At 61.7% G+C, this 17,623-nt stretch overlaps 1 protein-coding gene across 14 annotated transcripts in view; it reads right to left on the bottom strand.

Moving 5' to 3' along the window:
- The window catches only part of TPCN2 (two pore segment channel 2), a 31,543-nt gene that overhangs the window by 6,703 nt on the left and 7,217 nt on the right, over nucleotides 1–17,623 (bottom strand). For 8 of the 14 annotated variants that reach the window (XR_011251934.1, XR_011251931.1, XR_011251930.1 and 5 more), the window contains 12 exons: nucleotides 13,146–13,252; nucleotides 11,857–11,929; nucleotides 9,690–9,789; nucleotides 8,698–8,763; nucleotides 8,370–8,434; nucleotides 7,744–7,844; nucleotides 7,095–7,176; nucleotides 6,842–6,928; nucleotides 2,831–2,950; nucleotides 2,686–2,745; nucleotides 1,632–1,760; nucleotides 840–889 (listed from right to left, as the gene is read on the bottom strand). Coding sequence is in view for 6 of the 14 variants with exons in the window: in XM_069566567.1 (XP_069422668.1) it covers nucleotides 840–889; nucleotides 1,632–1,760; nucleotides 2,686–2,745; nucleotides 2,831–2,950; nucleotides 6,842–6,928; nucleotides 7,095–7,176; nucleotides 7,744–7,844; nucleotides 8,370–8,434; nucleotides 8,698–8,763; nucleotides 9,690–9,789; nucleotides 11,857–11,929; nucleotides 13,146–13,252 (1,040 nt within the window). In the remaining 8 variants the exon portion in view is untranslated. The remainder of the gene's footprint in view (nucleotides 1–839; nucleotides 890–1,631; nucleotides 1,761–2,685; nucleotides 2,746–2,830; nucleotides 2,951–6,841; nucleotides 6,929–7,094; nucleotides 7,177–7,743; nucleotides 7,845–8,369; nucleotides 8,435–8,697; nucleotides 8,764–9,689; nucleotides 9,790–11,856; nucleotides 11,930–13,145; nucleotides 13,253–17,623) is intronic. The other 6 variants (XR_011251929.1, XR_011251936.1, XR_011251935.1 and 3 more) reach the window with 1 other exon arrangement.

Genomic DNA, 17,623 nt, shown 5'->3' with positions numbered 1-17,623 from the left:
TCCCCTGGGTGTCTCTCATGGGCCTTACTGTGCTCTCGTTTCTATTTAAATTTTACCCATTCTCACCCAGGACACACCCCTCACCGCCTCCCAACAGAAGCGTCCTGTGGGTTTTCAGTGCACGTAAGAAACACAGAGCGCTGGCCCCACAGCCGCCGGGCGGCCTCAAGACTTCACTGCTCCCGCCTCCGTCCCCCTCGACACAGACCCCTGCTGAGACCCCAAGGGGCAGGACTCATCCAGCCCATCCTCGTCAGACGACTCAGAAGCGCGCCACTAAGACAAAGGCAGCCCAGCCAAAGGACCAAGAGGCCCCCTGAAGGCGCGAGGTCAGCACGCAAGCTCACCAGGGCAGCTGTGCTTTGGGCAGCAAGACCCCCAAGGCTGCCACACACCACGCTGCAAGGCACCCTGGGACCCCTGGCCAAACGTGTGGCCAGAACTGGGGGCAGCGTGAGTTCAGCAAGCCCTGAGCCACCCAGACGTCTACAGGGAAATGAACTGATGCCCAGAGTGGGAAGTGATGGCGGGGGCCTCCCTGCTTCTGGCCCCCGGCACACCTGGGCCCCAGGTCCAGTCGCAGGGGCACCTCCAGAGCCTCCCACCCCAGCTCTGGGAACACGATCGTCCTGCAGGCGGCCACAAGGCCTTTAAGGCAGAGTCCCCAAGAGCGGAGAAGGCGTCTGACCCCACAGGCCATGGCGGGGCAGGAGCTGTGGCCACTCGCCTGCAAGTCAGGCCTTCGGCCCTAGAGGGGCCTGCACCAGTGGCTGGAGGCAGGACGTACAACCTTCCCTGGGGCGCTAGCCAGGCCTCCCCAGGTTCTCCGTGACACATACCAGCCCCGGTGTGGGAAGCCGTACACAGCCAGAGTGGAGATCTCCAAAACCTTTAATCACAAAAGAGAAGAAGGCTCGCTACGGCAGGCCCACCAGCGGCTCTAACACGTGGGCCCCAAGGGGATCTGGGGAGAAACCACAGCCGGTCCTGCCCCTCAGCTGGTCCTGCTGCTGAGGAGGCCCTGGCCTCAGGAGTGGGGCTGCACGTGCGGAGGGCAGGGCTGGGACAGGGCCTCGGAGTTCCGGGCTCAGGAGAAACTGCGGTCCAGGATGGACCGGAAGGCCCTCCTCTCAGCTGCCTCCCTGCTGCTGCCAAGGGCCCACGGCTCTGATCCATCAAACGCGAATACGTATTGCACTAATATTGCTGCTGTGATGTGCACACCAGGAGCAACCCCTCACTCCCCCGGGATCCAGGGAGACACTTCCCAAGACCCCCGGTGCTTGAGACCTTGCCCGTCCCTCCGCACGCCGAGGCCCCACTGTCCTTGGGGGGGCTGGGCTGGCTGGCGGGGTCTGCAGGTTCCTTGCAGGCGTCCCTGGGGTGTCAGGAGAGGCAGCCTGCCCTCACTCTGCCCCAGCCCCAACAACCCACAGAGGCAGCGGAAACGAGCCTCCTGTAGCCCCCCGCCAGGCAGCTGAACCTGGGGGAGTCAGCCCCTTTGTCACCGGAGGCGGGAGGCCCAGGCCCTACGGCCCCCTGGGGTCCAGGGGCAGCCGAGAGGCCCTGTGCACAGGCTGAGTGCACACCGCCCACCCGAGAGGCTGCGCCTCAGCCGTCTCAGACTTTACCAGCAGGACGATGGTGAGGAGCCCGTCAAACACGTTGCTGGAGTAGGACAGGTAGCCCTGCAGGCCCAGAGAGAACGCCTTGAGCAGCATCTCCAGCAGGTAGTACAGGATGAAGATGCAGTTGAGAATCTGAGAGGGAGAAGCGCGCCCAGCGTTCAATGCCGGCGCCACCCGTGGGTCCCGCCCGGCTCCCCGACCTCCCCAACGTCCCCACCCACAGTGGGGCCGATGAGATCCATGCGCCTCTGCCCACAGGGCCCCGTGGGTCCTGCCCAGCTCCCCAACCTCCCCAACGTCCCCCACCCACAGTGGGGCCGATGAGATCCATGCGCCTCTGTCCACAGGGCCCCGTGGGTCCCGCCCAGTTCCCTGACCTCCCCAACGTCCCCCACCCACAGTGGGGCCGATGAGATCCATGCGCCTCTGTCCACAAGGTCCCGTGGGTCCCGCCCAGCTCCCCGACCTCCCCCAACATCCCCCACCCACAGTGGGGCCAATGAGATCCATGCGCCTCTGCCCACAGGGCCCCGTGGGTCCCGCCCAGCTCCCCGACCTCCCCAACGTCCCCCACCCACAGTGGGGCCGATGAGATCCATGCGCCTCTGTCCACAGGGCCCTGTGGGTCCCGGCCTGCTGCACATGGTGAAACCCGTGGCGCACAGACACCCCCTCCCACGCTAGAGCCACGTGACCCTCCCCTCCCACTTCCTTGATGCTCCTCACACCCTTCTGGGAGGCTCTTCCTGAGCCCCCTACCCCCAGACATGGGCATCGCAGCACCCCCTTCTTGCTCCACATCCTCTCCTCAGGGGACCTGTACCCCAGGCACGGCTTCAACCACAACTGGCACACCTGTACCCCCCAATCCAGGCTCCCCCGGCCATCAGACAGGCCCTCAAACCCCACGCGCTACGTCTCCCTACTCCACAGACGGCTGTGAAGCACCAGGATGGCCTTGCCTCCCAGGGACCGGGGCCCGAGGTGGGGAGGCTGTGTGCTCTGCCTCCTCACGCCCCATCACCCTGGATGACAGCCCCACGACTGCAGAGCTCACCCCTAGCACGAAGTCGTCACGGTCCTTGGGCAGCACGTGTGCGTCCAACACCAGGAACACCTGGGGAGCCAAAGCGGTCGGCAGCTCAGCCCGGGGGCCGGTGAGAGAGCCACCGGGCAGCGACGCCAGGGCAAACCGCACTCACGCAGATGGTCACGAGGTTTCCGAGGGCCATGAGGTTGCCCAGGTAGTCAAAGTAGTGGTGGCCGAAGAGGAACTGGGTGGTCCGCAGAAACGGAGACCGGTACTCGGGCCGCGGCGGGTGCTGGGGGGACACGCACACTCAGAAACACAATGGAGCCAGCCTCGGCCACGGGGGACCGAGACGCCCAACCCTCTTCTCCTGGGACTCAGTCTTCCCACCTTGCCTGCCACCCAGACTCTCCAGCCTCAGGAAAGCCTCTCAAACGGCGTCAGTTTTATGCACAAAGATGATCGCCACAGTCGTCTAACACCGAGAGACGGGGAAATAACCCAGGGCACTGATGCTGCAAGCAGCCCAAGATGGACAGGCATGCAGTCGTCTCAAACGTATGCCAAGTGTCACGTGAAAATGTACGTATAAATTATTTGCTAATAACTATGAAAACTTAGCACAGAACGGAAGTAACTCACACACTGTCACCAGGCTGGAGTAGAGCCTGATCAGAGGAGGGCAGCTGGGCAACAAATACACCATGAAGATGCCTGTGAGACTCTGCACTCCCATGCCACCCTGCTCCCCCTCCCAGAGACCCACGCCAACCTGCCCCCCCCAGAGACCCACGCCAACCTGCCCCCTCTAGAGAGGCCCCTGCCTGTGCACCAGGACAGAGGCGCAGAGCAGTCACTGCAGCACGAGATGGGCTATCCCACAGGGCAGCCACTCACTGGCCATGACCACTTGATTCAAATTTAAATTTGATCAAACTGAACACTTGGCTCCTCTGTCACAATAACCACGCCTCAAGTCGGGGAAGGACACCTGTGGAGCTCTGACCCAGCCCCACACTCAGACGCACGGTTCCCTGGTGACCTACAGCACAGCCTGACCCCGTAAGAATGTCCTCCACGTGGGTACTGGTGCCCAGAGGCCGCCAGCCGGCCCCAGTGCCCAGTTCCCTCTGCACTCCACACGCTCTGCTCATGGCCAGCGCCTACTGCACCCTAGACGGTGGCATCCTGCTTGCCTAGTGACCGCAGAACAGCTCCAGCCCAGGTAAACCAGCAAACATCTCTGTCCCCCTGGGCTCTGGACCACAACTTCTCCAAAGGCGTCCAGACCCTGGCCTTGGGGAAGGGGTCCCCTCCCAGATCTGTTCTTCCCCAGGCATCTTCCTCCACCCTCGGGGACCACAGAGCTTCCCCATATGTTACAGTGACTCTCTTATCACAGTTAATACTTCTCGATGTTAAATTTCTACGTGACTCCTGTCTCCCGCCTGAACCCAGACTGATACATTGGCCAAGAGAGACTCCAGCATTATCCGTTATGTTAAACTATTACAAAAAGGATGAATTCATTCATCACATCATTATTAGGAAAACAACAGACCCTGAAACGATTTCCGTGAAATGACTTCTCGGAAGGTGGACAGTTAGGTGGCTTTTTCTATTTCTTTCTACTATCTATAATGAATGCCTACTGTTTTTAACCTCAAAAGCAACAAAAACAGGGACGTCCTGGTGGTCCAGTTGTTAGGACTCTGGGCTTCTACTGCAGGGGTCACAGGTTCGATCCCTGGTCAGGGAACTAAGATCCCACATGCCGTGTGACGCAGCCAACAAAAGTAAGAGAGAAACAGGCTTTCAGAAGCTGGCATGGTGCCTTCTCTGCAGCCAACTGGCACGGACTGACAAGCGCTGGACCAAGGCCTGGGTGATGGCAGAAGGTGACCGTACGTGGGAGGACTCTCACGAAGGCTCCTGATGTCCTGCTATCAGCCACCTAGAGAACGCCTCTCTTCAGAAGTGATTCCAAAGTCACAGCCTGTCAGGGCACCTGGGACAAGCACTCACGTGCTAACAATCCTTGAAGCACCTGCCTGCCCGCTGAGGGGGAAGGAGGACGTCATAAAACGACGACAAGGACATCACAGCTCCGCAGACTTCTAGGACCCAAACTCCCGCCTCAAACCATAGCTCTGCACTTTAGATCTAGGGCGTATGGGAAGAGAGCATCTCATTAACCACAGCAGGAAAGGCGTGGCCAGCGGAGGGTGTGGGACGAGAGGGGTGTGGTCCGTGGCGGGGCATGGAGAGCGGAGGGCGTGGTGAGAGGAGGGGCGTCACCAGTTGAGGGTGTGGTCCATGGAGGGGCGTGACCAGATGAGGGTGTGGCCAGATGAGGGGCGTGGCCTGCACGGGCGACCAGTCATCAGCCACCACCACAACCAGGAACCTCCTTTTGATATCAGATCCTGACTGAAGACAAGGGGAGAGTTGGTCTTGGACGACCTGGACCCAGCAGCATCCTACAGGCCAGCTGGCAAGTGCCCAGGGAGGGTCTGGCTGGCCCAGCGAACCTTGAGAAAGGAGCCCACCTTCCCAACATTTTCTCACCCAGGTCAGGCTGCACCCAGAAAAGGGCTGGATCACAGCAAATCAAAACAACAAACAGCTGCCAAGAGCTGCCTCCTGGGCCCCAGGACCATCATCTAGAAAGGTGTTTCCGGATTTACTATCCTTTGAAAACCATCGTCATGGTTTCTATAAAACCTGCACGTACTTACTATCTCCTTCGAGTCACCTGGACACAGACAGTATCATGTATGTTAACATACCAAGTGCCCGCCTGTCTGTCCCCATAACCATCTCCTGTCCCCCATGGGTCCTGCAGTGAGGATGCTGCTGACCACCCAGAGGCCAAGGGTACAGCTCCAGGCCAAACAGGACTTGCCTCTGGGGGGACCTGGAAAGGCCTCATGTTCTCAGGGAAAACCACCTCTGACTGGGGCCTGATGCCACAGAGGTTGACCACAGACCTGGAGAACACACTTGTGGGCTAAGGTGCATCCCCCAAAGTTTATATTTTGAAAGCCTAACCCCAGGACCTCAAATGTGACTGCATTTGGAAACTGGGTCTTTCAAGAGCCAACTAAGTTAAAATGAGGTCACTGGGGTGGGCCCTAATCCCGTAGAACTGCTGACCCTAAAAGAAGGGGAGATGAGGGCACAGACACACAACAGAGGGAAACCCACACGGACACAGAGGGAGCAGACGGCGTCCACACACCGGCCCCGCCCACGCCTGGGCCTCCGACTCCAGCCTACGTCCACACACCAGTCCTGCCCACGACTGGGCCTCCGACTCCAGCCTCCGTCCACACACCAGCCCTGCCCACGCCTGGGCCTCCAACTCCAGCCTCCGTCCACACGCAGGCCCGGCCCACGCCTGGGCCTCCGACTCCAGCCTCCGTCCACACACCGGCCCTGCCCATGCCTGGACCTCTGACTCCAGCCTCCAGACCTGGAGACAGTAAGCCCTGGTATTTAAGTACCTCCAGGCTGTGATACTCGCTACAGCAGCTGAGCTGACTGGCTCAATGGTGACACTGAGCTGCGAGGGATTCGATCAACAGGAGACGACTGACTCCACCTCTTCAATCCGCATTCAAGCCCAGCTCGGCCCTGTCAAGGCCAGGTGGCTGGAGCGGCTGGAGCGGCAGCCCTCTCCACGGCCCCACAGTCCGCCTGGGAACAGCTCAGCTGTCTGCCTGCACCTCCTCCCCTGCCGCCTCCTAGACACCTGCCACATAAAATGCAGGCAGGCCGGGGTCTTGTGGACACAGTGTTAAGCTGGATACTGAAGCCCACCTGCTAACCTTAAAAATCAGTGTCAAGGACAACAGACAAAGGTTTTGGACAAACTCAGGCACCTCCAGGGTTAGGACATGTGAGAGGAGAAGAGAAGTCTATCCTGAAGAATGGAGAAAACTGGGAAGTTCCTCTGGGTCAGGACTACGGTCCCTGTGGCCTGGGAATTTCATGAGATCACAAAATCTCCCCAGTTTCCAAGAGCCACACCAGCTCTGCTCCCACGAACACCCTAGGGGCCAGAAACCCTGGGAAGATGAGTCCCGGGGCCGGTCACTAAAAGTGACCCAGGCGATTAACGCCAAGAGACACCGAGGACTTCCCCGCTAATCCCAGGTGCCCCTGGCCCGGCCATAGTTACCTCTTTAACCACCCTCTTTTCAAACTCGTCAAAGAGTTTCTGAAACTCGTCAGTTGATAGCAGGCCGCCGCCACGGGAATGCAGCTTCTGCAAAGCAGGAGCACACGGGTGTGCTGGGCAGCCAGGCCACAGGCAGGAAGGGAGCCGCCCGAGGCCCACCAGGACCCAGCCAGCCGGGCTGGTCTGAAATAACACCCACATGGCCTAGGGAGCCCAGAGGCACAGGTGGGGCGGGGGGAAGGGGGACCAGTACCTCTGTGATGGCCTGTTTGTGGTCACTGTCCAGCTGGACTTTCTGGAGCACTTGCAAGAAATCCTCAGGCTTCACCCCAAGTCTGCGGGGAAGATGCCCTCAGTGAGCCCAGCCAACTCAGCACCCTCAGGCGCCCTGAGGTTGCCCCGAGCAACCCGGGCAGTGACAAGTTCTCCAGGAAGGAGCGCTTGATGGTCCTCCTGTCTCCAAAATCCCGAGACCCCGTGGTCCTGCCTTAAGAGAGGAGCGGCTGAGGATGCTAGAGCGTGCAACCCACAGGCCCTGGGGCCAGTGAGTGGTGGGGACCAGAGCTGCTCTGTGACACTGCCTCCAAGCTGTCACGGAGTGGGGGGGGCAGAGTGGACGTGCATCCCAGGCCTTTCTCGTCCTGGACCCCAAGTCACAGCTCGGGTGTGGGAAGGGCGCCAGGGGGACAGGCCAGAATGTGTGGCCCCCGCCAGACCGGGATCTCAAGCAGGTCATGAGGACATGAGTTAACTCGGACACCAGGACCATGGAACCCACCCAGGGACGCTTGACTCCAAAGGAGCCTTTCTATCCACTGCCAGCAGGGATCTCGGGAAGCGCCCCTCCATGAACACCCCTCCCAGAGCAGCCTCGGGAGAGGGGCGGGAGCCCCCGCTCTCACCGCTCGGGGTGGGTTTCTCCCTCCGCTGTCACGGACGAGAGGACCTTGTAGGCAGCCCGGGTCCCCAGGCGTCTCCGCAACAGTGAGGTCTGGAGAGACATCTGAAGAGGGGATGGGGCTGAGGGGCTTGGCCCAGCCCTGTCCCTGGCCACCCTGCCCCTCGCCCCAGACAGCCCCGGCTCACTCGCAGCCCAGGGAGCAGCCCCTCGCCCTGTGGGCATCGGGGGGCAGTCACAGAGGACAAGGGCCAGGCCCTGCCGGCAGCCACCGCTGTGAAGTTCACTAAGGTGCGCATCCCTTCTCAGGGGACTTGGGGCCCCTGGCCCACCTACAAGGCGGGTGGGGGGGTGGTCACTGCCCCGGGGGTTTTAGTCTTCTTGCTTTCCCCCCAGAGGAGGTGGGGCAGGGAAGGGGCCAGGGGTGGCTGTGGGGCCAGCACCCCCGGGGAGCAGAGAGGGAGGTCACCCACGGCAGAGAGGTGGGGGTCATGCCGAGACCACCACAGGCCCCGCCCTCCCACCCACGTCCACACCCACACAGCCCCAGGCCACCCTGCCGGCCAGCTCCCTGCCAGGCCTCCAGGGGCAGCTCCAGGCACAGCCGGGCAGGGGGGCAGCTCCGCTCACCATCAGGTAGCCCCGGAACTGGTTGTAGATGATGGCCGTCATCAGGTTCATCAAAAACAAGCTCCCTTGGGAGAGGAAAGGCCATGGTCAGCGGGACCACACGGCCAGCGAGGACCGTGCGGGCAGGAGCGGCCGCCAGCCCGCCAGCAGCAGGCTGGCTGAGGGAGCAGGGCAGGGACCCGAGGCCCTCATGTATAGATGGGGGCGCCACCTGGCCTGCCCAGCAGGCACTGAGGCACTGGCGGTCACACAGAGTCATGTGGAGGGGAGGTCGCAGGGCTGGGGAACACACCTAGACCCTTGCCCCAGGTGACCCGCCCCAACTCACCAATCAGGGTGAAGGCTATGAAGAAGATGGCGTAGGCTCGATTCCTGGAATACACAGGGATCATCACTGAAAGAAATCAGAGAAAATAAAACACTCATAAGCCCAACATCCAGCTGACCCCTTTCATCGTCTTAAACCACTGTCTTTTCAACAGAAAGGAGGGCCCTGTGTTGGTGGACCTGGAAGGCCGTCTTGCCCAAATTCTGCCCCTCGCACCTCTGCCTGCACACCAGTGGGGGTGGGGAACTCGCTACCTTCGGGGGATGCTCATCCTGTACACATCCCTGTGAGCACTCCCTGCAGACAAAGCCCAGCCCTCCCTCAGTGACTGGAGGACTCACAGGACATGTGGGGGCAGTGCTCAGGGTCCCGGGCACAGCTCTCACCCGGTATGGAAGCCAGTGGCTGACCTCTTGGGAGGGTCTCTATGGTGGGTGACCACCCCAGCCCAAGACGAAAGGCCCCAGCCAGGCTGGCCAGGCCACAGCTGAGCCCAAGGACTGCAACACCCTCACCTCCTGGCCACACACCCGGCCTAAGCAGACCAAGGCCCTATCAACAACCTTGACACAGTCAATGTCACAGCCACCAGAGACCCCGGGGCCTCACACATGGTAGGGCTGAGCCTCAAAGAGGAGGAGGCCACCAGGGGCCCGCTGAGCCCAGGGGCCTGCTGAGCCCAGGTCGGTCCATCACCACAAAGAAGAGTGTCCACCTCGAGCTTCTCAGGACTCAGAAAATGAGCAGAAGAGGAAAAGGAACAGAAAAAGAAGACCAGAAAGAAAAGGGAAGAAGAGAGTGGAGAGTAGGAGAGAGAAGGATACTCGAAAAAGGGGAAAGAGAAAACCAGCAAAGAGGAGGCAGGGGCTCCACCTTTAATCCCCAGCTCTCGACAAAGACGCTTCGGGGGCCCCCACGCCCAGTGCCAGGCTCAGCTCTAGCTCCGTGCCCCCGCCCACCCCCCAGTGCCGCCCTATTCCCGGCCCCCGCACCGTCGGGATTGTTGGCGGTGGTCAGCAGCACCAGGAGGGTGGTCAGCGCCTCAGGCAGGTTGAAGAAGTAGGTCAGCCGCTCCCGGTCCTGCCCGGCGTCCTGCAAAAGCAGACACAGCAGCACTGAGGAGTCACCGGGCCTCGGGCCGCAAAGCTCAGGCCCCACACCCAACAAGCGCGGACCTCCCGCTACGGCTGCGCAACCTCAGAGCCCATCTCTCCATCTCCTCCCTGTGGGCTCCGAGCTCCAGGCCGGGCAGACCACACTCAGGACCTCTGGGCCTGAGAGACAGTGTCCAGGGATGCCCCACACGGACACCGGCCACTGGGCAGGCCTGCTCGGAGCCACAGTGAACAGCTCTCACCAGCCTGGCAGGCAGCATCACAGCCTGGGCCACGAGGGCCCAGCGGGGACCGGCCCACCCGCTCTCAGCCGGAGTCCACGGGCCATGCGTGTGCCCTGGACACTGCGGGCGGGAGGCGCTCACCCAGGCACAGAAAACCACCTCATCACTCAGGGAGCCTCGCAAGGCCACTGTCCTAGCTGCCACCCGAGGGCCAGCCCTCCACAGACACCTCGGGACCCTCCGTGTTCCCAGGTCAGAGGCCCACCCCTCCCCCACTCCCGGGGGGGCACCCTCGCCCACCCCACCCGTCCTGCGCTCCATAAACAGCGGTGACACTGGGCAGACACGTGGGTCCTGAGACACTTACTGGTCCCACCTCCCAGCCGAGCTGCCCCTGCCACCCAGACTCACACACACACACAGACACCCCATGTGTGCACACACAGTGACACACACACAGACACCCCCATGCGTGTACACACAGAGAAACACACAGCACACACACAGTTACATACACACAGACACCCCCATGCATGCACACAGAGACAGAAACACCCAGCACACAGTTACACACACACACACACACAGACACCCCCATGCATGCACACCCAGAGACACACACACAGCACACACAGTTACACACACACACACAGAACACACACAGACACCCCCATGCATGCACACAGAGACAGAAACACACAGTTACATAGACACACACACACAGACACAGACACCCCCACACATGCACAGAGATAAAAACACACACACAGCACACACACAGTAACACACACACACAGAACACACACACAGACACCCCCATGCATGCACACAGAGACAGAAACACACAGCACACAGTTACACACACACAGACACACACACAGACACCCCCATGCATGCACACAGAGAAACACACAGCACACAGTTACACACACACAGACACACACACAGACACCCCCACGCATGCACACCCAGAGACACACACACAGCACACACAGTTACACACACACACACAGAACACACACACAGACACCCCCATGCATGCACACAGAGATAGAAACACACAGTTACAAAGACACACACACACAGACACAGACACCCCCATGCATGCACAGAGATAAACACACACACACACAGCACACACACAGTAACACACACACACACAGACACCCCCATGCATGCACACGGCAGAGATAGAAACACACACACATACACAGTTACACATACACACACACAAGACACCCCCATGAATGCACACACAGATAAAAACACACACAGTATACACACAGTTACACAGACACACACACAGACACCCCCTTGTGTGTACACACACAGAAACACACACAGCACACACAGAGTCACACAGACATACACACAGACACCCCCATGCACGTACACACAGAGATAGAAACATACACACACAGTTACGTAGACACACAGACACCCCCGTGCATGCACACGCAGAGATAAAACATACACACACACACAGGGCACACGGTTACACATACACACACATACCCCCACGCGTGTACACACAAAGATAGCAACACACACACAGCACGCACACAGAGTTACACAGACGACACCTCCACGCAGCAAGAAGCTGCCGGGGGCTGGGAAGCAGTGAGGGGCTGAGAGGGGAGGGGTCCTGGCAGGAAGGGGTCCCCTCTGGAGAAACAGGCAGGGGCTGAGAGGGGCTCCCTGATGGCCAGTCTGAGAGGCCTCCATCTAAGAGGGGTGCAGAGAAGGAGGGTCAGTGAACAGCCAACTGTGGGTCACCTGGCAGGGTGCTGCCTGGCGGAGCAGAGCAGAGAGCGCAATACCTTCTCGCCGGTGAAGAGCAGCATCCCAAACACGGTGAAGAGACACAGGTGCACGGCCAGCAGCAGCCCGACGCTGGGGGCGGGGGGAGCGGCACTCAGCACCGGGCGGACGCGGTCCCGGCTCTGCTGACCCGGCCCAGCGGGGAGCTCCCTGCCCCGACCCAGCCACCTGCTCAGCTGCTCAGTGCACTCTGGCAGAAGTGCAACCCGAGCAAACCTGTCCCAGGACAGATAGTTCCAAGGACCCCCGGGACTTGCAGAGGAGAAAGGCCACTGCCATCAACCTGGCCCAGCAGTGAGGGGTCAGCCACGTGAGCCATGGGGGTGGGGGTGCAGGGAGCGGGTGGGGGGCCAGGGACGGAGGGAAGTCAGCAGCCACAGCCAAGGCAGGAAGCGCGTGCAGCATGGAGCAGGGGGCAGGGGTCAAGCAAGGCCGTTACGAGGGCTGCCTTAGGTGCGAGACAGAGACCCCCAAGTGCCTCCTGCCCATAAGCCCCCCTGGCCAGAGGAAGGGAGCCCCAGGCCCCCAGCAGGGAGCAGAAATCCCCGCCCCGCCCTGCCAGCCCACTTGACTCAGCGCCCACCTGACCCCAGCGCCCATCTGACCCCGGCGCCCACCTGACCCCAGCGCCCACCTGACCCAGCTCCATCTGACACCAGCGCCCACCTGGCCCCATGCCCACCTGACCCAGCACCCACCTGACCCCAGCGCCCACCTGACCCCAGCACCCACCTGGCCCCATGCCCACCTGACCCCAGCGCCCACCTGACCCCAGCACACACCTGGCCCCATGCCCACCTGACCCAGTACCCACCTGACCCCAGCGCCCACCTGACCCCAGCACACACCTGGCCCCATGCCCACCTGACCCAGTACCCACCTGACCCCAGCGCACACCTGACCCAGCTCCCATCTGACCCTGGTGCCCACCTGGTCCTGGTACCCACCTGGCCCCATGCCCAACTGACCCCATGCCCACCTGACCCAGCACCCACCTGACCCCAGCGCCCACCTGGCCCCATGCCCACCTGAGCCCGTACCCACCTGTCCCAGGGCCCACCTGACCCCATGCCCACCTGTCCCAGGGCCCACCTGGCCCCCATGCCCACCTGACCCAGCTCCCATCTGTCCCCAGCGCCCACCTGACCCCACGCCCACCTGACCCCATGCCCACCTGACCCCACGGCCCACCTGGCCCAGCACCCACCTGGCCCCATGCCCACCTGACCCCACGGCCCACCTGGCCCAGCACCCACCTGGCCCCATGCCCAACTGACCCAGCGCCCACCTGGCCATCTCCGGCAGCGAGCGCCTGATGCACTTGAGCGTCTTCTTCATCATGGAGGAATTCTGCATCAGGAAGAAGGGGCGCAGCAGCCGGCGCACTCGCAGGGGCTGCAAGAGACCCGCACCCGGGACCCTGAGCACAGCCCCCAGGATGGGCCCAGAGGCCCGACGCTCTGTAAGGACGGCCACGGCCCCGGCTATCCCCAGGCTGCCCACTCGGCCGACCTTGACTTCGACGTCCCTCCGAGCCCAGGTCAGAACCCAGGGCCCTCGGGCCCCCCGACGAGCCAGCACCGGGCCAGAGGGTGACCAGCCTGTCTCCCCAGCCCCCCTACCCAGCTCTCACAGATGGGCGCCCTTGGATCTGTCTGGGAAGCCACTGTCCTGCCCTCCAGGGGCTGTCCCAGGCCTCCTCAATCTGCGGCCCCCAGGCCCTCATATGCTCTGGGTCACAGCCTCCCACACAGACCAGACCGGCAGAAAGTGAGCAGGAACCCCACACCACCACGCTCACACACACACTCACACACCTCCACGCTCACACACACCCCCACACCTCCACGCTCACACACACGCACACACACACCTCCACACTCACACACACCCCCACACCTCCACGCTCACACACACACTCAAACACCTCCACGCTCACACACACCCCCACACCTCCACGCTCACACACACACACCTCCATGCTCACGCACACACACACACACCTCCACGCTCACACACATACTCACACACCTCCACACTCACACACACCTCCACGCTCACACACACTCACACACCTCCACGCTCACACACACCCCCACACCTCCACGCTCACACACCCCCACACCTCCACGCTCACACACACCCCCACACCTCCACGCTCACACACACACACACCTCCACGCTCACGCTCACGCACACACACACACACCTCCACGCTCACACACTCACACACCTCCACGCTCACACACACACACCTCCACGTTCACACACACCTCCACGCTCACACACACCCACACCTCCACGCTCACACACACACCCACACCTCCACGCTCACACACACACGCACCTCCACGCTCACACACACACGCACCTCCACGCTCACACACACCCCCACACCTCCACGCTCACACACACACACCCTATACCTCCACGCTCACGCTCACACACACGCACACCTGCACCTCCACGCCCACACACACACACCCGCACCTCCACGCTCACGCACACCTCCATGTTCACACAAGTGCACACACATACCCTATACCTCCATGCTCACGCACACACACCCTATACCTCCACGCTCACACACACACACACACGCACACCCGCACCTCCACGCTCACACACACACGCACACCCACACTTCCACGCTCACACACACATAAACACCTGCATCTCCATGCTCACGCACACCTCCATGCTCACACACGTGCGCACACATACACTATACCTCCACGCTCACACACACCCCCACACCTCCACGCTCACACACACACACCTCCATGCTCACGCACACACACACACACCTCCACGCTCACACACATACTCACACACCTCCACACTCACACACACCTCCACGCTCACACACACTCACACACCTCCACGCTCACACACACCCCCACACCTCCACGCTCACACACACACACACCTCCACGCTCACACCCCCACACCTCCACGCTCACACACACACACACCTCCATGCTCACGCTCACGCACACACACACACACCTCCACGCTCACACACTCACACACCTCCACGCTCACACACACACACCTCCACGCTCACACACACCTCCACGCTCACACACACCCACACCTCCACGCTCACACACACACCCACACCTCCACGCTCACACACACACGCACCTCCACGCTCACACACACACGCACCTCCACGCTCACACACACCCCCACACCTCCACGCTCACACACACACACCCTATACCTCCACGCTCACGCTCACACACACGCACACCTGCACCTCCACGCCCACACACACACACCCGCACCTCCACGCTCACGCACACCTCCATGTTCACACAAGTGCACACACATACCCTATACCTCCATGCTCACACACACACACCCTATACCTCCACGCTCACACACACACACACACGCACACCCGCACCTCCACGCTCACACACACACGCACACCCACACTTCCACGCTCACACACACATAAACACCTGCATCTCCATGCTCACGCACACCTCCATGCTCACACACGTGCGCACACATACACTATACCTCCACGCTCACACACACACACACCCTATACCTCCACACTCACACACACATACACCTGCACCTCCACACTCACACACACACACACACCACCCCCACCCCTCCACGTGCTTACACACACCTGCACCTCCATGCTCACACAAACACACACATCAACACACACCCCTTCCTCTCCCCCTCCTGTCACACCCGAGGGCCCTCCTCCCTGTGCTCAGGGCCCTGGCCCCTCAGAGGCCCCCCCCAGAGCTCTTACCCCGTCCCCACATGCACACACACACCACGTGCTTCAATACCTTCCACTCACAACAAAAAAAACCACACTCCCCTTCGCTCATCTGTTCCTTGTCCTTGTTCCAGCCAAGCCGCCCTCCTGCCCGAGGGCACTGGACAGGCCCGCGGTGACTGCCAAGCCTCTGAGCCCAAGATCACCTCCTGTGTTCCAGCCTGGCCGGCAGGCACCTCCCCCTGCCTGACACCTGGGTCACCCACTCTGTGCCCAACCATGTGCTGGATCCCGAGCCCCTCCTCCCCTCTCGCTGGCCTCACAGCCCAGGGAACTGGTCTGTCCTTGCAGTATTAAGAGCCCCTCCACATTCAATCTACAACCCAAGCTGTCAACTCCAGACATGTCCTAGTGGGCATCTTCTTGTCTCACACATACAAGGCTGATGGCCTCCCCTCCCTGCCCAAGCCCTCCACGGCTGCCTGGAAGCCCACGGCACCCTCCCCTCACCTCCGGCTGGCAGCCCCACTGGGCACCCTCACCCCCGCCTCTGCTCAGCTGGTCGCCTGTCCCCTGCAGCTTGGGGGGATGGGGATAGGGGTCACACCCAGGGCCAACAGTACAGACCTCCCCACCCTGGCCACTGGCATGGCCCAGCACTGGCCCCACTGTGGCCCCCAGGGGGGGACTCGCCAGCCCCACCCCAAGCAAGGCAGTCAGCTGTCCTCAGCAGACAGGCAGGTGGGCGGGCATGGACTCTGCCCCCTGCCCCCCTACCTCTCCCAGGACCACCCCCGAGGACAGTATTTCTGTACCACAGCTGTCCGTGAAGAGGACTCGGGGCCGGTAGGCAGGGCGCAGAGCTCCAGTTACCACGGCGGGCTTGGGAAGCTGCCGCCAGAGGAACAGGGAGGTCTGTGTGGGCTCCGCCGAGGGACATCCAGGACAAACAACTGTCACAAAATTCCAGGAATAAAGAGGCAGGACTGCCACGGACTTGAGCCCCTCAGGAGTGAAGGTCCTTGTGTACAGAGACCCAGGGATGTGGGGCAGGGGCAGGGAGATTGCAAGTGTGAGTTCGGGTCCCCAGCCCCTCAGCACATAAGCCACGCAGTCCTCCCTGCTGGTCGCACGGTCAGTGTCTGTAAACAGTAAGGGCCCTCATGCCTCTCTCCTCCCTAACTTCACCGGCGACGCTCACCCAGAATGTTCAGGGGCACTTGATGGACACCGTGACCACCACTCACAAATGGAGCCGGCGGTGGCTGGGCTGGCCTCTGCCCCGTCTGGGGAGGCGGCGACCCTTCTCTCCGGTGGGGAGGGGCAGCAGCTCCTCAGGGAGGAGGGTGCTCATGCAGGCACGTGGAAGAGGCATGGGGGTGGGGGCAGCTGCAGGGGGCACCACCCCCCGCCCCCGCAGCCCTGCTGTGAGCTGGGAACCCACCCCTAACACCCCTGACACCTGCATCGGCTGCCCCACTGGGCAAGAGGGCACCAGGAGGGGCAGGGGTGCCCCTCGGCCTCTGTCCACGTGCCATTCCCGCTGGCAGCACCCAGGGTGTCCCCCGTCCCCGGCCTCCAGCACCCTGAGAACTAAGTCACCGCCGCGCCTCTTGGGAGCACCAGCACCCCCCAGAGGACCAGAGCCTCTCCCCTGGGCTCCACAGCCCCAGGGCAGGGGCTTTTCCCTCTCGCTTTCTTACTCAAGCCCTGTCTGAGCCCGCACAGTAAATTCTTTTGAAAGCACCTCGTGGGGCTTCTGTGTCCCCAGCCGGCCCTCAGGGCTACAGACGCCCCCAAACCCACATCTGCAAGCTCGGATCTATTGAATCACAGGGCGGTGCCTCTGGGTGTTCTGGGCAGGCAGCGCACCTGGGGGCAGGATTGCAGATGGCAGGCAGACCGGACCCTGGAACTTACCCCCAGGGCCTCACGCCTTCCCTGGGCCTGAAGGTGAAGACAAGGCTTGGGCCTGTGGGTGACTGACATGGGCTGGATGGCGCAGAGCTGGGCCA

The sequence above is a fragment of the Ovis canadensis genome, chromosome 21, assembly GCF_042477335.2.
Source record: "Ovis canadensis isolate MfBH-ARS-UI-01 breed Bighorn chromosome 21, ARS-UI_OviCan_v2, whole genome shotgun sequence".
NCBI lineage: Eukaryota > Metazoa > Chordata > Mammalia > Artiodactyla > Bovidae > Ovis > Ovis canadensis.
Note: the sequence above shows the minus strand (reverse complement) of the source record. Positions and strands in the feature narration are given on the sequence as shown.